Source organism: Haliotis rufescens, unplaced genomic scaffold (assembly GCF_023055435.1).
Source record: "Haliotis rufescens isolate VD_foot unplaced genomic scaffold, xgHalRufe1.0.p SCAF_30, whole genome shotgun sequence".
NCBI classification, from domain to species: Eukaryota; Metazoa; Mollusca; class Gastropoda; order Lepetellida; family Haliotidae; genus Haliotis; species Haliotis rufescens.
In genome coordinates, this window is record NW_025964002.1 from 1119959 (window position 1) to 1146333 (window position 26375).

At 44.6% G+C, this 26375-nt stretch overlaps 3 protein-coding genes across 3 annotated transcripts in view; 2 read left to right on the forward strand and 1 right to left on the reverse strand.

Annotated features, from left to right (window-relative positions):
* Positions 1-8794, forward strand: part of LOC124152186 — a 27010-nt gene extending 18216 nt beyond the window's left edge. Inside the window, exons 9-14 of the mRNA XM_046525026.2 lie at positions 377-610; positions 1980-2222; positions 2478-2756; positions 4267-4443; positions 5314-5493; positions 6454-8794. Coding sequence (XP_046380982.2) covers positions 377-610; positions 1980-2222; positions 2478-2756; positions 4267-4443; positions 5314-5493; positions 6454-7667 — 2327 coding nt within the window. The 3' untranslated portion in view covers positions 7668-8794. The remainder of the gene's footprint in view (positions 1-376; positions 611-1979; positions 2223-2477; positions 2757-4266; positions 4444-5313; positions 5494-6453) is intronic.
* LOC125384504 (repetin-like) lies at positions 7931-17260 on the forward strand. The gene is made up of 3 exons (XM_048403983.1): positions 7931-7950; positions 9317-10513; positions 17194-17260. The coding sequence occupies exons 1-3, from the start codon at positions 7931-7933 to the stop codon at positions 17258-17260; spliced, it is 1284 nt and encodes a 427-aa protein (XP_048259940.1).
* Positions 16947-26375, reverse strand: part of LOC124152218 — an 18358-nt gene continuing 8929 nt past the window's right edge. The window contains exons 6-9 of the mRNA XM_048380396.1: positions 25133-25309; positions 24197-24289; positions 20920-21058; positions 16947-17978 (exon numbers count right to left, since the gene is read on the reverse strand). Coding sequence (XP_048236353.1) covers positions 17500-17978; positions 20920-21058; positions 24197-24289; positions 25133-25309 — 888 coding nt within the window. The 3' untranslated portion in view covers positions 16947-17499. The remainder of the gene's footprint in view (positions 17979-20919; positions 21059-24196; positions 24290-25132; positions 25310-26375) is intronic.

Consider the following 26375-nt stretch of genomic DNA (forward strand, 5'->3'; position numbering starts at 1 on the left):
TTAACTAAAAGGATACATCCCTAGCTTTAAAAAAGTGAATATGAGTACCACTTTATAGTGTCATGCCAAATTGCCAATATTTCAATTCTTTAATATCAAATATCAGATATCAGATTAATATCAGGGTTTTTTTCTGGAATAACTCTAACGTCAGTAAATTAAATATGATATTATCTTGTGACAAGAAGGCCATTTTAATGAATTGTGCATAGTTTGTGAGAGCTCTTAAGTCAAGAAATGTCCATATGTATCGTACCCATCTGTCGCATGTTACCGTAAAACGAATCCTGCAGAATTTATGTACATGGGACTATAAAGATACACAATTATATGTCCCTAGCTACGAGGTGGTACCTATGGGCGTGTCTGTTTTCAGCCTATGAATGTTTCACGGATTATGGCTACAAGGGCACTGTTAACGTCACCGTGATGGGCATCCCTTGTAAGCACTGGGACGCCCAGCAACTCAACACATTCTCCTACGATCTCCCAGACTACAGTTTAACGGAAGCAGGCAACCAGTGCCGCTCCACGTCTGACAGAACCGCCCCCTGGTGTTACACGGAAGATCCCGGAGTGAGGTGGCAGTATTGCCCAGTCGTCAACTGCGGTAGGTAACTCCCAGGTACACTGGGACCGCCTTCGTGGTCTAGCGGTAGAGCACCCGCTCGGAGAGCGCAAGGTTCGATCCCTGGCCGCGTCACACCAAAATATGTTTAAAGATGTTACTTGTTGTTACCCTGCCTGACGCTAGGCATAAAGGAGATACAACAAGGACTAGTCAGCTCGAAGTCAGTATTCTGTGTCTGAGAGGGGTATTCATGTCAAACCATGGCAGGGTACGTCAATGGGTTAGCACTATAAAAGTGGCATTAGTCCGGACTGCTGCACGCACACAGTCACACGCATGTGTATCTTAACGTCAGTGGCAATAACCATGCAATAAAACAGTGCCTGAGTCAAAGAGTCAGTGTGAATATTGCCTGAAACATGAGACTGGATTTCAAACAGATTGGCTGAAAGGAATGAGACTTAATTTGATCTCCTTATCATGGATCTATTTTGATCTTACGAACAACTTCTGCAAGTAATTAAAACTGTTCCACAATGAAGTGATTGGTTTCTCAAATATAAAAGAATGATAGAGCCCTTTTTTATATTACTTATATCTATTCATAATTCCCTAATATGTATTCACATTTGCCTTATTTCTATTCCTTGTTCCCCGACATCACTTCATGGTTCTACGATCTATAGTCATATTTCCTGGATATCAATTACCCCAGTAACACTCACGAAACCTCGAACTCAGAAAGTCTTTACCGGGAAGGTACATCCCGTATCAAACCTGTATTTGATTAATTAGCACCTGTAGAACTGCTGGCAGTTTGTAAAACTGAATTCGAAACAAGTCAGAACTACATCAGATATATTTTATTTCTTTATTGATAGTGATGCAAGACAGCGATACTAGACAGCCTGTCGATAGCTTGTCTGAGTGCCCTCAAGGTTTATGTCATGGCGGAATCTGGAGAACCTGGTCATTCCGGAAGTATATTTAACTTCCGTTCATTCTTCTTCCAGAATGACTAGACTTGAGTGATTTCTCCTTCATTAACAATATTATAGTGGATTTATATTGTCTCTATGATTTTTATGATGAACTACAGTTGCGTCAGTTTTATTTGTTTAAAATGTTTAAAATGCACGTTCAGAATTGCTGGTGCATTCCTCGCTCAGTGTCGACCGCGAGAACAATAGCGTGACGTCATAATAATGGTTTAATTTCTGCTCGCCGTTTTCATGGTATAACAGTATGCATTCAAATAATGACAACACCACAATAATTCTGTTTATCATAATTTCACCCGAATAAGGATAGATTAATTGCAAATAGAGTAAGTGAATATTTTTCATAATCAAATCACGTTATCGTTAGACATGTTTCTAGTTTTCTATTTTTGATATTTGTCTGGCAGAGTCAATGTGTACAGCCACTGAGAAAGGAGTCTTGTACAATGGTAACATCAGACACTCGTCCACGGGCAGCGCGTGCGTGGTCTGGGGCAGCGATGACCTTGCCATCAAACAGGAGACACTCTTCCCTCGTTCCAACCCTTGGACACGGAGCTGCAGGAACCCTGGGGCGTCGCAGTCCAAGCCTTGGTGCTACACAAAGTCCGATGGCACTGACTACGGGCACTGTGACGTACCAGCATGCGGTATGTAGGCTTAGTGTCCAAACTCATTCCATTTGTATTAGGGGCCGACCATTTGATATTCTTAGGGTCTGGGAAAATAAATTTCCTAGAAAATTCGGTAATTTTTTTTGAATCGATAGCTGAATAAATGTCCGAGGTTCGAATCCCATCACGGGACTCGGAGATTTTATGTCCACTACATTAACATAGGCCGTGATATCAACTTCTTTGTTTAAAGAAATTTTGAAATGCACCTAATCCGCCTTCCCATAACAGGTGGTGCCTCCATGACACCCTATAGACACTGGACAGTCAACGAGACTCACGACTTTGATGGTTTACCCGGTGTAAAGGAATGCTTTGTCTGGAACAACTTCTTCAATGGCCGCGCGTATGATGGCAGTCGGTGGGCGGCCAAGACTCCCCACCACTTCCCCGGCGTCCCAAGCAAGGAGGAAGTGTGTTGGAAGGGACATGCGTACAATGCCACTATGGCATGCTGGGAATATGTCCGGGAGGAAGCGCACACTATCATCCTGGGCGTGGTGGAATGTGGTAGGTGATCAGTGTAATGGTGTACTCCAGGTCGTGGTGTGCAAGGTGGTATAACACTGGGTAGTTGTACTGGGAACAACAGTGAAGTTGTACTGGGAACAACAGTGAAGTTGTACTGGGAACAACAGGGTCGTTGTACTAGGAATAGCAGGGTTGTTATACTGGGAATAACAGGAAAGTTGTACTGGGAATAACAGAGTTGTTGTTCCGTGAATAACAGGAAAGTTGTACTGGGAATAACGTGGAATAACAAAGAAGTTGTACTGGAAATAACAGAGTAGTTGTTCCGTGAATAACAGGAAAGTTGTACTGGGAATAACGTGGAATAACAAAGACGTTGTACTGGGAATTACAGTGAAGTTGTACTGGGAATAACAGGGAAGTTGTACTGGGAATAACAGGGAAGTTGTACTGGGAATAACAGAGTTGTTGTTCCGTGAATAACAGGAAAGTTGTACTGGGAATAACGTGGAATAACAAAGAAGTTGTACTGGGAATTACAGTGAAGTTGTACTGGGAATAGCAGGGAAGCTGTACTGGGAATAACAGGGAAGATGTACTGGGAATAAGGTGGAATAACAAAGAGGTTGTACTGGGAATAACAGGGAAGTTGTACTGCGTATAACAGTGGAGCTGTACTGGGAATAACAGAGTAGTTGTACGGGGAATAACAGGGTAGTTGTACTGGGAATAAGAGGGTAGTTTTACTGGGAATAACAGGATACCTATACAGGAAATAACACGGTACTTGTACTGGGAATAACAGGATCGTTGTACTTGGAATAACAGAGTAGTTGTACGGGGAATAACAGGGTAGTTGTACTAGGAATAACAGGGTTGTTGTACTGGGAATAACAGGGTAGTTGTACTAGGAATAACAGGGTAGTTGTACTGGGAATAACAGGGTAGTTTTACTGGGAAAAACAGGGTCGTTGTACTAGGAATAGCAGGGTTGTTGTACCGGGAATAACATGGTCGTACTAGGAATAACAGGGTTGTTGTACTGGGAATAACAGGGTAGTTGTACTGGGAATAACAGGGTCGTTGTACTAGGAATAGCAGGGTTGTTGTACTGGGAATAACAGGGTCGTTGTACTAGGAATAACAGGGTTGTTGTACTGGGAATAACAGGGTAGTTGTACTTGGAATAGCAGGGTCGTTGTACTGGGAATAACGGTCGTTGTACTAGGAATAGCAGGGTTGTTGTACTGGGAATAACAGGGTAATTGTACTGGGAATAACAGGGTCGTTGTACTAGGAATAGCAGGGTTGTTGTACTGGGAATAACAGGGTCGTTGTACTGCGTATAACACGGTTGTTATACTGGGAATAACAGGGTCGTTGTACTAGGAATAACAGGGTAGTTGTTCTGGGAATAACAGGGTAGTTGTACTGGGAATAACAGGGCAATTGTACAGGGAATAACAGTGGAGTTGATTGTGGAATAACAGTGCAAGAAATTATTGTTTTATGAACGTAATCCGTCACCTTCACGTGTTTTTTTTCACAGTGTCGTGCGGGGACCCCCCTGTTATAAACAACTCTAATGTCACCGGCTTGACGAGCCACTACCCGGGCGGGGAGGCGAGGTATAACTGTTTGCCGGGCTACGCGAGAATCTCAGGGAGAAGATTGATCAAGTGTCAGAAGGATGGGGAATGGACTGTCTCTCATCTGAACTGCAGCGGTAAGTACCGATGTAACTGTTCAGAAACACAACATTCTGTCTCTCGTCTGAACAACTGGCACGTAAAATAGTTGTTCCATCCGTAGTATGTCCTGGATTTCACCGCTGAGATTGCCTGTCATGGCCTTCCGTAACTGACGTCACTTGATTTCCTAACAAGGTGGTTGTTATGGCTTTAACTGACGTGAGGAAGTCATGTCTTATTTTGCTTACTCCAAGACGAGGTGGTGTGTTATGGTGTGACACTGGATGTCGTGTTCTTGATTATAGCACTTATCTTGTTTATAGTGACGTGAAACCGTGCGTGCGTGCGTGCGTGCGTGAATGCGTGCCGGCGTGCGGGCGTGCCCAAACTCCCCACCTCATGACTGCCGAGCCTAAACTAAAACCATACTTTCAAAATCTACATAAGCCTGAATTTCAACTGAATAGTTTCAGTTATTGGTTTGTGCTCAACTGGTATTGGATGTTTTGTATGAATAGTACCTGGGTAGCACTCACTATCTGTGAGTGAGTTAACACCATTTGAAGAGTATTCCAGTTATAACATGGAGTGTCAGCTTTAAGTGGGAGGAAAGCTTGAAGTGATGCAGGTCTCAGATGTTTATCACTGTTTATCATGTTTACCAAAATCGGGAAAGCCACGAGCACGGGTCTGGTGCTGACACACGTGGAAACATAATCAGGGTAACTGGGATTCGAACCTAGGATCATAAGATTCTGGCACAACTCGTAACTCTTCAAGCGCCACGACGACTGGGCCACCCTCGCCCCTATTCAGATATATCTGGGTCTGGGATTTAAACCAGTATTTAGGTGGTATAATCATCAGTGTACCTCACAGTGCTTGTATGTCTTTGCATTGTGCAGCCGACTGTGGCCAGCCGCCGCCTGTGGACAACGCGGCAACAACTGTGACAGGGACGACGGAGAACCACACCGCTGTGTACACCTGTACTGCCGGGTTCATGTCTCTCCACGGCAACACCACCAGCAGCAGCATCTGCCTCAGAAACGGATCATGGGAACACCCCGACATCAACTGTACAGGTGAGTGAACTGTTACAGGTGGGTGTACAGGTGGGTGAACTGTTACCTAGGAGATGGACTGACATCAACTGTACAGGTGGATGAACTGTTACCTAGGAGATAGACTTACATCAACTGTACAGGTGGGTGAACTGTTACCTAGGAGATAGACTGACATCAACTGTACAGGTGGGTGAACTGTTACCTAGGAGATGGACTGACATCAACAGTACAGGTGGGTGAACTGTTACCTAGGAGATACACTGACATCAACTGTACAGGTGGGTGAACTGTTACCTAGGCAATACACATACATCAACTGTACAGGTCGGTGAACTGTTACCTAGTAGATGGACTGACATCAACTGTACAGGTGGGTGAACTGTTACCTAGGCGATACACATACATCAACTGTACAGGTCGGTGAACTGTTACCTAGGAGATGGACTGACATCAACTGTACAGGTGGGTGAACTGTTACCTAGGCAATACACATACATTAAGTGTACAGGTCACTCACTCACTCCTCACTCACTCACTCACTCACTATCTCACTCACTCACTCACTCACTCACCCACCCACTCACTCACTCTCACTCACTCACCCACCCACCCACCCACCCACCCACTCACTCACACTCACTCACTCACTCACTCACTCACACCTTGCATCAGAAGTACCCGATGGAGCTTGTTTGAATGAATGACGCTTTGATCAAATGTGCTTAAATACACATGCATCTATAATGTTGGAATAAAAAACTTCTCTAAGATATATGGCCATCCCACGGTGTTGCCGAAACACTGTGTGTATATAACGAGGTACATCATGGGGGTAACTCGCTCAGTAGACAGAACTGGTCACCTGATTTCATATTGTTTTGTTTGTATATCCTAAATTTGAGGTAACAATAATTCTTCTGGAAACAGTAGCTTCTTCTTTGAACAGCAGAGATTAATATCCAATGTTTTTATCCCCAGTGCAAACTGCTCAGTCAGTGGGAGTGACGGATAGCCCAACAGCGAACCAATCAGTTAACCCAACATCCAACCAATTAGTTGTCCCATCAAGCGACCAACCAGTTAACCCAACACCTAGCCAATCAGTTAACCCAACATCCAACCAATTAGTTGTCCCATCAAGCGACCAATCAGTTAACCCAACACCTAGCCAATCAGTTAACCCAACATCCAACCAATTAGTTGTCCCATCAAGTGACCAATCAGTTAACCCAACACCTAGCCAGTCAGTTAACCCAACGGCTGGCCAATCCGTTAACCCTACACCTAGCCAATCAGTTAACCCAACACCTAGTCAATCAGTTAACCCATCATCCATCCAATCAGTTATCCCAACAACCGACCAATCAGTTAACCAAACACATAGCCAATCAGTTAACCCAACGGTTAGCCAATCCGTTAACCCAACACCTAGCCAATCAATTAACCCAACACTGAGCCAGTCAGTTAACCAAACACCTAGCCAATCAGTTAACCAAACACCTAGCCAATCAGTTAACCCAACAACTGACCAATCAGTTAACCCAACGGCCATCCAATCAGTTATCCAAACAACCGACCAATCAGTTAACCAAACACATAGCCAATCAGTTAACCAAACACCTAGCCAATCAGTTAACCCAACATTCATCCAATCAGTTATCCCAACAACCGACCAATCAGTTAACCAAACACATAGCCAATCAGTTAACCAAACACATAGCCAATCAGTTAACCCAACAACTGACCAATCAGTTAACCCAACACCTAGCCAATCAGTTAACCCAACGTCCAGCCATTCGGACCTTGGATCATCAATTGTTACAAGTGCATCGACAGCCCTGTCCACCACGTCCACGCCGACACACACAACCACAGCAACTGTAATAACAGTGGATAGATATGGAAGAACGCGCCAAAGGACATGCGTGTGTCGATGTGTAGACTTCCGTCGACGGAACCTGACGCTGGAACAGAGACTGACGGACCTGCGCGTGGGAGTGGAGAAGAAGAACATGTATATCCTGCGGCACAAGAAGATTAGCGCGCCAGATCCCAGGGTCTCCTCCATGGGTGTGGGCGCGATGGGAATACTGCTCATGGTATTCCTGTTCGGGGCTCTGCTCATTCCCGATGTGATAAGCCTGGTGCAGTATGGGCTGAGGCGTGGACAAGTGGTTGATGCAATGTCGTAGGGCGGTAATTCTCCATACAAATATGGCTGGTCAAGCTAGTCGAGAGTTGACACATTTTTTGGATAACAACTTCATTATTTTACTTTAATGGTGATGTTTCGGTATAGATCCTTATACGGTTGCCAAAGTTCAATACTGAAACGTCGCCATTGCAGTAAAATAAAGTTGTTATCCATAAATTGTGTCTACTTTGTCATCCCTCAACTTCTAAGGAATGCCTACAAAACAATAATTGACAGTTCTTGGTTGTTATTGATTGCAATATGTCTCATGGCAACACTAGGTAATAGTATCGTTATTGGAAAGAAAATGACTATTTGCATCCAAAACATCGATAACGTTCTAAGAGTCACAGCCAAGCATACTGTAAATCATAAAATTTAATGCGAGAATGAAATTAATGCGAAACATGCGAGTGTCCTTGTTGGCATTAATAAAGTGAAGCATTTGTAGCTGGACATATTGGAGCATATTGTCACGTCAGGTTCACTGCACATGGGCGTAGAGTCAGGGAGTTGGACATATCGCAGCTTTTAACAGTATTCCAGTTTTATCACATATCAGCTTGATGTAGGAGGAAAGTCCAAAGTGATGCAAGTCTTAAACGTTTACCACTTTATTACTGGTAACATTGCTGACCGTGGTCCCCTCGTGGTATATTCTCCCTGCAGTGTTATATTGTACGAGAAACAACTCCCTCTTCGTTTATTTCATTTATGAGATATCAACATTATGTATGGTATCTTTAAGGATGAAGATAAAATGTACAAGCTCCAAAAATATTTCCCCGTATTTTAAAAATGACGACTCCCTCAACAGAATCCGACTTCGGAAATATCAGATAAGTCCATTTTATGTAGAGGTTGTTTTTTCCCGCATATTCTCACAATCCCCAAGACCATCACCTGTACCTTTTCTCCCAATACCGACTGTCATATCTCTCCTGCTGTTGGATTTGATTGTTCGACCATCGTGTTTATCTGCGTTACCCAGCTACATCTATGGGGAACAACTCGCTAGACACTTCCCTATCAAAAATAACATGGTCCAATTTACCTCAAGTTGGGAGGGAATGTTCGAATCTCCAGAAAGGACGTCAAGATAGAACACTGTATTATCGTGAAATAAACCACCCTTCGTTCTTCATTGTTCTTTGTGATTTATCGCCAAGCTATCTTATATATGAATATAAACAGCTGTGTATGAGTTGAATGGGGGAGTTGAGTTTAAGCCAGCTTGGAACAATATTATAGTCTTTACCAAAGACTGTGGCCTAGTGAGGTGAGGTGAGGTGAAATTGGGTTTAACGTCGCGTCCAAGATTATTGCACTTATATAGCGACGTGCATGTACGAGTATGTGTTTGTGTGGCTGCTTGTTCTAGTCCGGACTAATGCCGATTTATAGTGCTAGCTCACTGAGATACCACGCCGCAGTTTAACATGAATACCCCACTCAGACACAGTATACTGACTCCGAGCCGACCAGTCCTTGTTTTAGCCCCTTAATGCCGAGCGCCAGACAGGGTAACAACAAGTACCATCTTTTAACGTCTTTTGGTATGACGCGGCCAGGGATCGAACCCCGGACCTTCCGCTCTCCGGGCGGACTCTCTACCACAGGACCACGGAGGCGGTCTCTGTGGCCTAGTGACACAGGTCGGAGGAACCATCACTTGAGGGCTAGTGACACAGGTCGGAGGAACCATCACTTGAGGGCTAGTGACACAGGTCGGAGGAACCATCACTTGAGGGCTAGTGACACAGGTCAGAGGAACCATCACTTGAGGGCTAGTGACACAGGTCGGAGGAACCATCACTTGAAGGTTAGTGACACAGGTCGGAGGAACCATCACTTGAGGGCTAGTGACACAGGTCGGAGGAACCATCACTTGAGGCCTAGTGACACAGGTCGGAGAAACCATCACTTGAGGGCTAGTGACACAGGTCGGAGGAACCATCACTTGAGGGCTAGTGACACAGGTCGGAGAAACCATCACTTGAGGGCTAGTGACACAGGTCAGAGGAACCATCACTTGAGGGCTAGTGACACAGGTCGGAGGAACCATCACTTGAGGGCTAGTGACACAGGTCGGAGAAACCATCACTTGAGGGCTAGTGACACAGGTCAGAGGAACCATCACTTGAGGGCTAGTGACACAGGTCGGAGGAACCATCACTTGAGGGCTAGTGACACAGGTCAGAGGAACCATCACTTGAGGGCTAGTGACACAGGTCAGAGGAACCATCACTTGAGGGCTAGTGACACAGGTCAGAGGAACCATCACTTGAGGGCTAGTGACACAGGTCAGAGGAACCATCACTTGAGGGCTAGTGACACAGGTCAGAGGAACCATCACTTGAGGGCTAGTGACACAGGTCAGAGGAACCATCACTTGAGGGCTAGTGACACAGGTCAGAGGAACCATCACTTGAGGGCTAGTGACACAGGTCGGAGGAACCATCACTTGAGGGTTAGTGACACAGGTCAGAGGAACCATCACTTGAGGGCTAGTGACACAGGTCAGAGGAACCATCACTTGAGGGCTAGTGACACAGGTCAGAGGAACCATCACTTGAGGGCTAGTGACACAGGTCGGAGGAACCATCACTTGAGGGCTAGTGACACAGGTCAGAGGAACCATCACTTGAGGGCTAGTGACACAGGTCGGAGGAACCATCACTTGAGGGCTAGTGACACAGGTCAGAGGAACCATCACTTGAGGGCTAGTGACACAGGTCAGAGGAACCATCACTTGAGGGCTAGTGACACAGGTCAGAGGAACCATCACTTGAGGGCTAGTGACACAGGTCTGAGGAACCATCACTTGAAGGCAATGAAGTTATGGTATAGGCTGTAGCAGACTCCAATTGATTTTCATAAAATGTAAATAATGTAGCAAAAAACCTTAAACAAACAAATAAAATGAAAAACAATTAAACATTGTTTCAGGCAGTTATCATGCATTGGGAACACACCAGGGGAGAGGTAGGATTTGTTGTTATTATAATTGTTCCTATGGGAAATAGGGACTGCTTGCAGTCTAAGCGCCGACTGATCAAGCTTGATAATAGGTGAGGTGAAATGGGGTTTAACATAGCGTCCAAGATTATTGCACTTATATAGCGACGTGCATGCTTGTGTATGTGTGTGTGTGGCTGCATGTACTAGTCCGGACTGATGCCGATTTATAGTGCTAGCTCACTGAGATACCATGCCGCAGTTTAACATGAATACCCCACTAAGACACGGTATACTGACTCCGATGCCCAGCGCCAGACAGGGTAACAACAAGTACAATCTTTTAACGTCTTTTTGTATGACGCGGCCCGGCATCGAACCCTGGACCTTCCGCTCTCCGGGCGGACGCTCTACCACAAGACCACGGAGGCGGTCAGCTTGATAATAAGAATCCTGTTCTAGCAGATCCTGGAATAGCAAAGGGGAGCAATTCTTTTATGTGCATTCCAGCATCTTGTTCCACTGTGCTCCAAGGACAACAACATGAGTCAAGGGAGAGACATGACAAGGAGCTGACTTAGGTCCAGGAACAAAATCAAGTCACAATTCTCTGAAAAATCTTGTTTATTACAAAAATCTTTTCAAAAACATAAAATTCAACAAATACTATATATGAAACAAGCTCTTTTAAGCATAAACACATATACATGATACACCTGCATGAGACCTACTGGACAAGATGTTGAGACAGAATTCCAACTGCAACACAGCTGTCAGACAGTGTCAGACATCTCCACCTCATCACCAATATCAACTGACATGTCAGCATATAGAGAATCTGACCCGAGTGTCTTTTGATACCAAATATATCAACACGAGTTGATAAAAGTGGAAAAATTCCGAGGCTTGCCGAGGATTTTTGCCACTTTTATCAACGAGGGTGAAATTTTATTTATCACTCAACATCATTCTTCCAACTCTTTCAATTTGTAGACAGTGATTAGCAGTGTCTTAAGTGCAAAAAAGTACTGCTAACAGCTTCAGTAGCAGAGCCATTAGTGATGTCATTTGATTGATGGTAACCAGTGACATCACAATGGTCTGCAAAGCATTGTGATGTAATTTCATTGCAGCAATATCTACAGTGTAGATATCGCTTGTTATTACCCACACGGTGAAGATACAGGTGGTAAGATAATAAATCCGTACGTCACACGTGTGTCGTACAAGGTCAACCTTGTTTTATTTGTTTTGATTGGATAACCGTGACTTCTGTTACACCGGGACTATTTTTTTCATTCATAAAAAAGCGCGAGACGTCATTCATTAATGAGAACGAGCGATATTTACAAACACTTTATAAAACCATACAAAATAGTCACACAAATCAAATTTGGTTTGCATTATATATAAGTTATGCATAGAGCTTCTACAGACATTATATAATCGAACTATATCCATTTACAATGTACGACTACCGATCAATAGAGCCAGGGCCCCCATGAGCGTGACGCACCCGACCGCTGTCGCAACTTTCAATTTGATTTAACGTAAAAGGATAAGCGTGGTGAAATGAAGTCTGTTAAAACTATATCCAAACTTACTTGGGATGATCCGGTTTGTGCCATCAGTGTCCCCTTCGAGGTGTTTTTTGTGGTGCTGTTTCGGGAGGTGTTGTTCATGAATGAACGAACACGAGTATACTACCAGATCACTAAAAGTGAACAGTTCTGATACAAATCCTTCGAAAACTCCGTGGAAGTTTGCCTGACTTCTGATTTTGTGGCCCCAAACATTCCAAATGTGAACAATAACATTCCCTATCTCTAGCGTAAAACGCTGTGAGTAGATCACGGTCGATCGTTCGAAGCTGTCACTGACATGCAAGCAGACTTGAGTTTGTTGATTTTCACGTCTTCAGGGTGGTACAGAATGTCTTTGGCGAACACTTTGATTTCCCTCTTCCAAAGTGGCACGATCATGATATATATTCAGCTGATAGATCAAGGAAACCGAACCATTTTGATTGCACAGACAGGACACCGGCTGTTAGTCCAAAGCGCGGCGCTAATGTGACTTTTCAAATTTTCTTATAGGTGTCCTTCGTACTTACAACATGGCGCTTGAATTACCATAAGTTGCAGAATTTCTACCAAAAGGATCTTGAACGTCGGTGCTGTTTTGTTTGGAAACACAACTGCAGGCGCATGTTGTTAATGCGGATGCACAGAAATGTCAACAATGCCCATATTTGGGCATATATCAATATTCATACGCATCCAGATTTTGCAACCGGTTTCAGTTTGGTCTGTCAATTAACAAAGTTGTTATGTATTTACACTTAAATATATTTTTAACGTGGGTAATAAATAAAATACCACACTCATTCTCGTTAGATACCATTTTTACGAAACTCGTGAACTAAAGTCCACTCGTGTCGTAAAAATGGTATCTAACGTGAATGAGTGTAATATTCTCTATATCTAATCCAAGCGATATCTCCTGTGGGAGCCAGTTTTGGATGATAAATAGCAATTCAGTAGTCATTATAATTCATACCAATAAGACTATGACAGCCTTAGACTAAGGATTGGATAACTCAGTGCTGGAACCTGTTCCAGTCCCTTAAGGTTGAAGTGAGCATGTTGGGCAGATTGAGAGCAAATGTGTTAACCATAAAGTTAGGTAAGGCACTGTCAGGCCTATCAACATTGCTTTCAAATAAAGTAGGAATCAGACATACATTGACATTCTATCTGTGAGTGAAGTGGGTTTTGTGGTGTTTTCCAACAGTGTTTTGAACAGCCTGTCCGTCAAACACAACATGCAAGAAATGTGACAACTCATAGATGGTGGTATTAATTACAAAACCATAAGAAATATAACTACCACTACTTACGATTTTGATGGAAGCAAAAAACAATCCTCCATCTAATATCATTTTATGACATAAATCTATTGCTGTGACTCGCACTGATACAGGAGACAATGGTCACTAAAGTGAATAGGGCTAACACCGATATACAGCAGAAACATACCTATAACATGGCTTGACAGTCAAATATGTTGTCAGTACAATGACTCACAATCAGATATGTTGTCAGTACAATGACTCACAATCAGATATGTTGTCACAGTACAATGACTCACAATCAGATATGTTGTCACAGCACAATGACTCACAATCAGATGTTGTCACAGTACAATGACTCACAATCAGATATGTTGTCACAGTACAATGACTCACAATCAGATATGTTGTCACAGTACAATGACTCACAATCAGATATGTTGTCACAGTACAATGACTCACAATCAGATATGTTGTCACAGCACAATGACTCACAATCAGATGTTGTCACAGCACAATGACTCACAATCAGATATGTTGTCACAGTACAATGACTCACAATCAGATATGTTGTCACAGTACAATGACTCACAATCAGATATGTTGTCATAGTACAATGACTCACAGTGACAATCTGATATGTTGTCACAGTACAATGACTCACAATCAGATATGTTACCACAGTACAATGACTCACAATCAGATCTGTTGTCAGTACAATGACTCACAATCAGATATGCTGTCAAACTACAATGACTCACAATCAGCCAAATCACTATTTCGAATTTAAAGAAAAAAATAAACCCAAAAAGGACAGGGCAGTATATTCCCTGCAGCAGGGCAGTATATTCCCTGCAGCAGTTCCCCCCACATCTTGGACACTAGAGACGTGGCAATCGTGACGGCAACAGGGCAGTATATTCCCTGCAGCAGTTCCCCCCACATCTTGGACACTAGAGACGTGGCAATCGTGACGGCAACAGGGCGGAATGTTCTGTATCACATACATGGTTCTACAATACCAGGACGGCATCCATGTCACACAGACATTGATGGTTAAAATAATGACATATGATAAGGAACATATACCTTCAGCACAGGGCAATAACAAGACATTTGTCCAGTGGACGGGGCGAGGCGGACCTATTGTATATGTGGAGGGGCGTGAGGTGGTCCTATTGTATAGGTGGTGGGGAGTGAGGTGGTCCCATTGTATAGGTGGCAGGGAGTGAGGTGGTCCTATTGTATATGTGGAGGGGCGTGAGGTGGTCCCATTGTATAGGTGGTGGGGAGTGAGGTGGTCCCATTGTATAGGTGGTGCGGAGTGAGGTGGTCCCATTGTATAGGTGGCAGGGAGTGAGGTGGACCTATTGTATATGTGGAGGGGCGTGAGGTGGTCCCATTGTATAGGTGGTGGGGAGTGAGGTGGTCCCATTGTATAGGTGGTGCGGAGTGAGGTGGTCCCATTGTATAGATGGAGGGGAGTGAGGTGGTCCTATTGTATAGATGGAGGGGAGTGAGGTGGTCCTATTGTATAGGTGGAGGGGCGTGAGGTGGTCCTATTGTATATGTGGAGGGGCGTGAGGTGGTCCCATTGTATAGGTGGTGGGGAGTGAGGTGGTCCCATTGTATAGGTGGCAGGGAGTGAGGTGGTCCTATTGTATAGATGGAGGGGAGTGAGTGAGTGAATTTGATTTTACACTGCTTTTAGTAATATTACAGCAATATCCTGGCGGGGGACACCAGAAATGGGCTTCACACATTGTACCCATGTCAGGAATCGAACCTGGGTCTTTGGCGTGACGAGCGAAAGCTTTAACCACTAGGCTACCCGACCTCCCTGGAGAGGTATTAGGTGGTCCTACGCTACTGGTACATCGCTGGACACCCCTAGGACACCACTAGGGTATCACTAGACACCACTATGGTATCGCTAGACACCACTAGGACATCACTAGACATCACTAGACACCACTAGGACATCACTAGACATCACTAGACACCACTAGGACATCACTAGTCACCACTAGGACATCACTAGACACCACTAGGACATCACTAGACACCACTAGGGTATCGCTAGACACCACTAGGACATCAATAGACATCAATTGACACCGCTAGGACATCACTAGACACCGCTAGGACATCACTAGACATCACTAGACACCGCTAAGACATCACTAGACACCACTAGGACATCACTAGACACCACTAGGACATCACTAGACACCGCTAGGACATCACTAGACACCACTAGGACATCACTAGACACCACTAGGACATCACTAGACACCACTAGGACATCACTAGGGGGTATAGCTAGACACCACTAGGGTATAGCTAGACACCACTGGGGTATCGCTAGACACCACTAGGGTATAGCTAGACACCACTAGGATATAGCTAGACACCACTGGGGTATCGCTAGACACCACTAGGGTATCGCTAGACACCACTAGGGGGTATAGCTAGACACCACTAGGGTATAGCTAGACACCACTAGGGTATAGCTAGACACCACTAGGGTATAGCTAGACACCACTAGGGTATCGCTAGACACCACTAGGGTATCATTAGCCACCACTAGGGTATCGCTAGACACCACTAGGGTATAGCTAGACACCACTAGGGTATAGCTAGACACCACTAGGGTATAGCTAGACACCACTAGGGTATAGCTAGACACCACTAGGGTATAGCTAGACACCACTAGGGTATAGCTAGACACCACTAGGGTATAGCTAGACACCACTGGGGTATCATTAGCCACCACTAGGGTATCGCTAGACACCACTGGGGTATAGCTAGACACCACTAGGGTATCATTAGCCACCACTAGGGTATCGCTAGACACCACTGGGGTATCATTAGCCACCACTAGGGTATCGCTAGACACCACTAGGGTATCATTAGCCACCACTAGGGTATCGCTGGACACCACTAGGGTATCATTAGCCACCACTAGGGTATCGCTAGACACCACTAGGGTATAGCTAGCCACCACTAGGGTATAGCTAGACACCACTAGGGTATAGCTAGACACCACTAGGGTATAGCTAGACACCACTAGGGTATAGCTAGACACCACTGGGGTATCATTAGCCACCACTAGGGTATCGCTAGACACCACTGGGGTATAGCTAGACACCACTAGGGTATAGCTAGACACCACTGGGGTATCATTAGCCACCACTAGGGTATCGCTAGACACCACTGGGGTATCATTAGCCACCACTAGGGTATCGCTAGACACCACTAGGGTATCATTAGCCACCACTAGGGTATCGCTAGACACCACTAGGGTATAGCTAGCCACCACTAGGGTATAGCTAGACACCACTAGGGTATAGCTAGACACCACTAGGGTATAGCTAGACACCACTAGGGTATAGCTAGACACCACTAGGGTATAGCTAGACACCACTAGGGTATCGCTAGACACCACTGGGGTATCGCTAGACACCACTAGGGGGTATAGCTAGACACCACTGGGGTATCATTAGCCACCACTAGGGTATCGCTAGACACCACTAGGGTATCGCTAGACACCGCCTAGACACCATCAGGACGGAAGAGGGAGCTAACAGAGCAGCTCAATACAGACACAAGGGTTCTAACATACATGACATAAGCATCCCCTATTTCCTTGTTCAAACAATGGTACAGCTTATTTCACAATTCATCTCTAACAATCTCTGTCCTACTGTTTCAGGACACAGCTGATATTTGAGACAAAGGAGCATGAAAAATACAAATTTGAAATTCAGATTTTGAAGTGAAAGAAATAGGCCTGTTCAAGAAACACTTTCATATAAAAAGTCGATGAATTATGTCTAACAAGTTGTATTTACAGAATGTCATAACTTACTATTAAGCAGGATGTGGAGAGGGTGTTCACTAACTACTGATGCAGTAGACTGTCGTCTCCCCATACATCTTCCTCTCACTGATGCCCCGTACCTCCTCACAGGATAATCATTCTCACCACAGGCCAACGGTGTACTCCTGCATTCGCCCCTCACCACAGCAGCCCCCTGTCATCAATTCCCAGCTTTTTCTGCAGCTGCAGTGTGGACTGGCGGAACTGTCTCTCCAGGGAGCTCATCTCCTGCAACTCCTGGTCGAATTGCTCTACACATGGCGGAGGCTTCGTCGCGGCATCAATCCGCTGCTGCAGCTCTGCCGCTCGAGCTCGCGCCGCCAACTGCTCTGCCGAGGGCTGCTTACGAGTCCTCACCTCTGCTTCTGGTGCCGTCTGAGGCTCTTGTGCTGGTGTTGGATCCTCACTCTTAGCTCGCGCTACTGATTCTGCTTCGCTGAAAGAAAACCTTCTCTGGCCTTGGTCTCTGCGCTGTTGTCTGATGGTGGCGCTGTGGACGCGCTGTTTGTCTGTGCCGCTGTGTCGCCTCTGTCTCAGCTTGCTGCTGTTGTCTCTGGAGGACACGGGTCGAGTTGTCTCATACTTCAGTGGTCGCTCAAACCTCTGGGTGATGAAAGCTGCAAACAAACGTGATACGTGTAGTGACTGACCAGACTTAGTGACTCGGTGTCACCTCAGTCAGAGATAAACAAGAATCTCACCCATGGGTCATTAGGTATCAAACATATCAACACAATTTGTACAAGTTAAAAACTTAGAGGATTGCCGAGGAGTTTTCTGCTTGTACTGACAACTCTATTTATCATCCATGATCATCCTTTTGACTTCTTCAGTTACAACCAGTGTCCTCAGTGTAAAAAGTACAGCTAACCAAAATCAGTGGGAGAAGCACAAGTGGTCCTTTGATTGTGCCGTCATGGTAACCGTCGACATCACAACGGTCAGAGAAATACTGTGATGCAATTTCACTGTAGCAATATTTACAAAGACAAGTCGCTTGTTCTCACACAAGAGATATCTCCTGAGGGAGCTAGTTTTGGACGATAAATGCCGGCCTCTAACAAAACCAGGCCTTAAAAGTAGTGGTTGATATAATGAACAACATCCCACACTGGCTACTGGAGTACTGGTTGACAACACAGACTCACTGATCCATAGCTACTGGGCTACTGGCTGACAACACAGAGTCACTGATCTGTAGCTACTGGGCTACTGGCTGACAACACAGACTCACTGATCTGTGGCTACTGGGCTACTGGCTGACTACAAAGAGTCACTGATCTGTAGCTACTGGGCTACTGGCTGACAACAAGGAGTCACTGATCTGTGGCTACTGGGCTACTGGCTGACTACACAGAGTCACTGATCTGTAGCTACTGGGCTACTGGCTGACAACACAGAGTCACTGATCTGTAGCTACTGGGCTACTGGTTGACAACAAGGAGTCACTGATCTGTGGCTACTCGGCTACTGGCTGACTACACAGAGTCACTGATCTGTAGCTACTGGGCTACTGGCTGACAACACAGAGTCACTGGTCTGTAGCTACTGGGCTACTGGCTGACAACACAGAGTCACTGATCTGTAGCTACTGGGCTACTGGCTGACAACACAGAGTCACTGATCTTTAGCTACTGGTTGACAACACAGAGTCACTGATCTGTAGCTACTGGGCTACTGGCTGACAACACAGACTCACTGATCTGTAGCTACTGGGCTACTGGCTGACAACACAGAGTCACTGATATGTAGCTACTGGGCTACTGGCTGACAACACAGACTCACTGATCTGTAGCTACTGGGCTACTGGCTGACAACACAGAGTCACTGATCTGTAGCTACTGGGCTACTGGCTGACAACACAGTCACTGATCTGTAGCTACTGGGCTACTGGCTGACTACACAGAGTCACTGATCTGTAGCTACTGGGCTACTGGTTGACAACACAGACTCACTGATCTGTAGCTACTAGGCTACTGGCTGACAACACAGAGTCACTGATCTTTAGCTACTGGTTGACAACACAGAGTCACTGATCTGTAGCTACTGGGCTACTTGCTGACAACACAGAGTCACTGATCTGTAGCTACTGGGCTACTGGCTGACAACACAGACTCACTGATCTGTAGCTACTTGGCTACTGGCTGACAACACAGAGTCACTGATCTGTAGCTACTGGGCTACTGGCTGACAACACAGACTCACTGATCTGTAGCTACTGGGCTACTGGCTGACAACACAGAGTCACTGATCTGTAGCTACTGGGCTACTGGCTGACAACACAGAGTCACTGATCTGTAGCTACTGGGCTACTGGCTGACAACACAGAGTCACTGATCTGTAGCTACTGGGCTACTGGCTGACTACACAGAGTCACTGATCTGTAGCTACTGGGCTACTGGCTGACAACACAGAGTCACTGATCTGTAGCTACTGGGCTACTGGCTGACAACACAGAGTCACTGATCTGTAGCTACTGGGCTACTGGCTGACAACACAGAGTCACTGATCTGTAGCTACTGGGCTACTGGCTGACTACACAGAGTCACTGATCTGTAGCTACTGGGCTACTGGCTGACAACACAGACTCACTGATCTGTAGCTACTGGGCTACTGGCTGACAACACAGAGTCACTGATCTGTAGCTACTGGGCTACTGGCTGACAATACAGAGTCACTGATCTGTAGCTACTGGGCTACTGGCTGACAACACAGAGTCACTGATCTGTAGCTACTGGGCTACTGGCTGACAACACAGAGTCACTGATGTGTAGCTACTGGGCTACTGGCTGACAACACAGACTCACTGATCTGTAGCTACTGGGCTACTGGCTGACAACACTGAGTCACTGATCTGTAGCTACTGGGCTACTGGCTGACAACACACAGTCACTGATCTGTAGCTACTGGGCTACTGGCTGACAACACTGAGTCACTGATCTGTAGCTACTGGTTGACAACACAGAGTCACTGATCTGTAGCTACTGGGCTACTGGCTGACAACACAGAGTCACTGGTCTGTAGCTACTGGGCTACTGGCTGACAACACTGAGTCACTGATCTGTAGCTACTGGGCTACTGGCTGACAACACAGAGTCACTGATCTGTAGCTACTGGGCTACTGGCTGACAACACAGAGTCACTGATCTGTAGCTACTGGGCTACTGGCTGACAACAAAGAGTCACTGATCTGTAGCTACTGGGCTACTGGCTGACAACACAGAGTCACTGATCTGTAGCTACTGGGCTACTGGCTGACAACACAGAGTCACTGATCTGTAGCTACTGGGCTACTGGCTGACAACACAAACTCACTGATCTGTAGCTACTGGGCTACTGGCTGACAACACAGAGTCACTGATCTGTAGCTACTGGGCTACTGGTTGACAACACAGAGTCACTGATCTGTAGCTACTGGGCTACTGGCTGACAACACAGACTCACTGATCTGTGGCTACTGGGCTACTGGCTGACAACACAGAGTCACTGATCTGTGGCTACTAGGAGCAGCCCTGTGTACTGGCCGACAACGGACAACAACGGACAACATTAACTCACTGTCCCCATTGGTAGTGCAGGCACTGAGGGGCCGAGACCGACGTGTGTCCCTCTCTCTCTGGAAGGCAGCACTCACAGGTCGGGCTTTCCGGTTCATGGAGTCTGGTCCAAACACAGCATTCAGGTCAAACAGATTGCTCTGCAACAAACACACCATTCAGGTCAAACAGATTGCTCTACAACAAACACAGCATTCAAGCCAAACAGATTGCTCTACAACAAACACAACATTCAAGTCAAACAGATTGCTCTACAACAAACACAGCATTCAAGTCAAACAGATTGCTCTACAACAAACACAGCATTCAAATCAAACAGATTGCTCTAAAATGAACACAGCATTCAGGTCAAACAGATTGCTCTACAACAAAAACAGCATTCAAGTCAAACAGATTGCTCTAAAATGAACACAGCATTCAGGTCAAACAGATTGCTCTACAACAAACACAGCATTCAAGTCAAACAGATTGCTCTACAACAAACACAGCATTCAAGTCAAACAGATTGCTCTACAACAAACACAGCATTCAAGTCAAACAGATTGCTCTAAAATGAACACAGCATTCAGGTCAAACAGATTGCTCTACAACAAACACAGCATTCAAGTCAAACAGATTGCTCTAAAACAAACACAGCATTCAGGTCAAACAGATTGCTCTAAAATGAACACAGCATTCAGGTCAAACAGATTGCTCTAAAATGAACACAGCATTCAGGTCAAACAGATTGCTCTACAACAAACACAGCATTCAAGTCAAACAGATTGATCTACAACAAACACAGCATTCAGGTCAAACAGATTGATCTACAACAAACACAACATTCAAGTCAAACAGATTGCTCTAAAACAAACACAGCATTCAGGTCAAACAGACTGCTCTACAACAAACACAGCATTCAAGCCAAACAGATTGCTCTACAACAAACATAGCATTCAAGTCAAACAGATTGCTCTAAAACAAACACAGCATTCAAGTCAAACAGATTGCTCTAAAATGAACACATCATTCAGGTCAAACAGATTGCTCTACAACAAACACAACATTCAAGTCAAACAGATTGCTCTAAAACAAACACAGCATTCAGGTCAAACAGATTGCTCTACAACAAACACAGCATTAAGATCAAACAGATTGCTCTGCAACAAACACAGCATTCAGGTCAAACAGATTGCTCTACAACAAACACAGCATTCAGGTCAAACAGACTGCTCTACAACAAACACAGCATTCAGGTCAAACAGATTGCTCTACAACAAACACAGCATTCAGGTCAAACAGATTGCTCTGCAACAAACACAGCATTCAGGTCAAACAGACTGCTCCACAACAAACACAGCATTCAAGTCAAACAGATTGCTCTACAACAAACACAGCATTCAAGTCAAACAGATTGCTCTACAACAAACACAGCATTCAAGTCAAACAGATTGCTCTAAAATGAACACAGCATTCAGGTCAAACAGATTGCTCTACAACAAACACAACATTCAAGTCAAACAGATTGCTCTAAAACAAACACAGCATTCAGGTCAAACAGATTGCTCTAAAATGAACACAGCATTCAGGTCAAACAGATTGCTCTAAAATGAACACAGCATTCAGGTCAAACAGATTGCTCTACAACAAACACAGCATTCAAGTCAAACAGATTGATCTACAACAAACACAGCATTCAGGTCAAACAGATTGATCTACAACAAACACAACATTCAAGTCAAACAGATTGCTCTAAAACAAACACAGCATTCAGGTCAAACAGACTGCTCTACAACAAACACAGCATTCAAGCCAAACAGATTGCTCTACAACAAACATAGCATTCAAGTCAAACAGATTGCTCTACAACAAACACAGCATTCAAGTCAAACAGATTGCTCTAAAATGAACACATCATTCAGGTCAAACAGATTGCTCTACAACAAACACAACATTCAAGTCAAACAGATTGCTCTAAAACAAACACAGCATTCAGGTCAAACAGATTGCTCTACAACAAACACAGCATTAAGATCAAACAGATTGCTCTGCAACAAACACAGCATTCAGGTCAAACAGATTGCTCTACAACAAACACAGCATTCAGGTCAAACAGACTGCTCTACAACAAACACAGCATTCAGGTCAAACAGATTGCTCTACAACAAACACAGCATTCAGGTCAAACAGATTGCTCTGCAACAAACACAGCATTCAGGTCAAACAGATTGCTCCACAACAAACACAGCATTCAGGTCAAACAGATTGCTCCACAACAAACACAGCATTCAGGTCAAACAGATTGCTCTACAACAAACACAGCATTCAGGTCAAACAGATTGCTCTACAACAAACACAGCATTCAAGTCAAACAGATTGCTCTACAACAAACATGTTATTTGCTTCATGATTTATGGATCTGAGCACCAACATTTCCTCTTTATTTTATAGGGGAAGGGAGGTAACTCTTTGACATGTCATTCAGAGGCTCCCTGAAGCTTATTTCTTTCAACACAGTTCACATCCTATACCTTGAAGATAACAGACACAGAAATAATTCTTACAAATATATATTCAGCCAATTTGCATATCAACGTGTTTCTCTTGAGTGTAAAGAAATGTGCTGGTATTGAAATGAAAGTACTTCCTGCTGACATACAAGTCTTTATGAAAGGATGTACACACTGTTTTACATAATCATAAAGATGGCCTTCTCCAAACCGTGACTGTGAGAAGTAGGACAATATAACATTATGCATTAAAGTCACAGAATCGTCAGCTGTCACAATGGTCCACACAACAATCATACACAAAGGATAACGACACAACTCTAAATATTGTTTCCCGTTTCAACTAATTTAAGAATCCAGGTATTTCACGAAAGTAATGAATTTCGTATATTATTTTAATAAACCTTATTTAATAACAAGACAGGTATTACCAACAGTAAGTCATCTAAATATAAGGACCATGCAATAAACAACATTAAAACATTAAATCATGTCATAACATTCAAAATATAACAGGCAAAAATAGCATGGAACTAAAGGCATTAGTTGTTCTCTATCAGACAATGCTTAGGCTCCAAACTGTTCTAATGGTAAAACTAACCCAGCCAAGTCAGATTGATCTAATGCTACAACTATTTGTTTGTTGAATGGACAGTCACCTCATGAATACTGTGGACACACTTGTGTCCCTATACATATAATGAACAGGACAAAAGATCAGTTTGACATTTTCAATGTTCCCGCTCTGTAGAAATGATCTCATTCCTATAATGTCTCCCACATACCAACCTGCGTGTATCTTTGTGGGTCGTCATAGGTGGAGAGGTACCGGTCATCCACGGTCTGTCTGTCAGGATCAGCGTCATACAGGCGTGATATAGCCTACAACAATCATACTAACACATAAACAGGACTAATATGGACTTCGGCCTTATTCTGTGTTTCAAACAGGATTAAATCAAACAATCAGCGCCATTGCTCCTGACATTTTGCTGAGATCTTTGTGATACTAAACAGACTGCTGAGTGTTTAATCACGTCACCCTGCATCCCTCTGTTCCTGAAGTTGTAAACAGGGGAGGGGAGGGGGATCCACAGATCTCTGCACATCTTCCCGAGGCAAGGGAGTTAACTTACTTGAGAAGTCCAGTTTCCCAGACTCAATTGTAGCGCCACCAGTGGCTATTATGAGTTATGCCCACACAAACCACTGATGGATGAATAAGGTGAGGTGAGGTGAAATTGGGTTTAACGTCGCGTCCAAGATTATTGCACTTATATAGCGACGTGCATGCACGTGTATGTGTGTGTGTGGCTGCTTGTACTAGTCTGGACTGATGCCGATTTATAGTGCTAGATCACTGAGATACCATGCCGCAGTTTAACATGAATACCCCACTCAGACACAGTATACTGACTCCGAGCCGACCAGTCCTTGTTTTAGCCCCTTAATGCCGAGCTCCAGACAGGGTAACAACAAGTACAATCTTTTAACGTCTTTTTGTATGACGCGGCCCGGGATCGAACCCTGGACCTTCCGCTCTCCGGGCGGACGCTCTACCACAAGACCACGGAGGCGGTCGATGGATGAATAAACAATGATTGCCGGGATGCAGGGATGAGAACGTGGTTTGTATAAAAACACTGCACGCTAGCTGGGGTCAGCGGGACTATGATTCATGTGTATATTGTAACAGCATGTATGACACAAGTGACCTCTACCCACATTGCTGGTGTTGGAGTTTGTGGTCATGTCCGAATTTGGTTGCACAACCAGCTCTCTCAGTGTCATGTCGGCTCGCTCTACAATGTCCTGAGCCTTGGGCTTGGATGGCTGGACACCTGCTGACTTAGACCTGACATTGCGGCTTCCACTCGGAGGTCGCTTCCCATTTAATCCAGTCTGAAAAATATAGGACAATAACACTTAGATGAACGATGTTCTTTCTCTGTGATGTACCGACACTGAGTCTAGCTGGTGATGTCATACATTATTATGAAGAAATGGAACAGAAAATTAAAGGAGAGTTCAATCCATTTACTAAAAAGTAGCACATCAACATATCCAAATAATAATGGTTCCTTAAATAGGAAGGGGGGCGGTCGGGTAGCCTGGTGGTTAAAGCGTTTGCTCGTCACGCCAAGGACCCGGGTTCGATTCCCGACATGGGTACAGTGTGTGAAGCCCATTTCTGGTGTCCCTCGCTGTGATATTGCTGAAATATTGCTAAAAGCGGAGTAAAACCATACTCCCTCACTCACTTACTAAATAGGAAGGTTTCATCCATGTAACTAAACATCTACACATCTAAAATCTATAAATCTAAACCTGCCGAACTTAACAAGAACAACACAACTAATACCATCACACGTAAATGTTGACCCAGTGTTAGGGGGCAATGCAGATGCCATGGAGGTTTACTGAGCCGATTGTACAGAGTATCAGATGGCCGTCAGTCACCGGCTACAGACCGATAGAATTTCAGTTTGACAGATGGTTTGTTCAAGTAATCAGACTATTGACTGATAGAAATGCCAAGCAAGGCGTCACACATTTCATAATTTAATGATTTAAAAGTCAGCACTCCCACACCCTGTTCCCACAGCAGGAACGAGAGTTTAGTGCACAGAACACGACTCTTGTCCCACTGAGAGACATGCAGGTTCTTGCCTGCCACACAGGACTCAAGCATTGTTGACTCCGTGAGACTGTTCTGTATCCCTTGGTAGCAAAATGTGCAACAAATATGTCTTCAACTCATCCAACCTTTTCGCATATTTAATAAGTACCTTAAAATCACAAAGAAACTTTTAACACATAAATACGCTGAAATTGTTTTTCAACAGGACAAAAATCAAAATACATCAAAAGGATGCATGTCATCCATAAGAAATCCCCGATCTCACTGCCCCGTCAACATTCACACACACCATGTCTAGTACCCTGGCCACCCTCCCTGCCCCGTCAA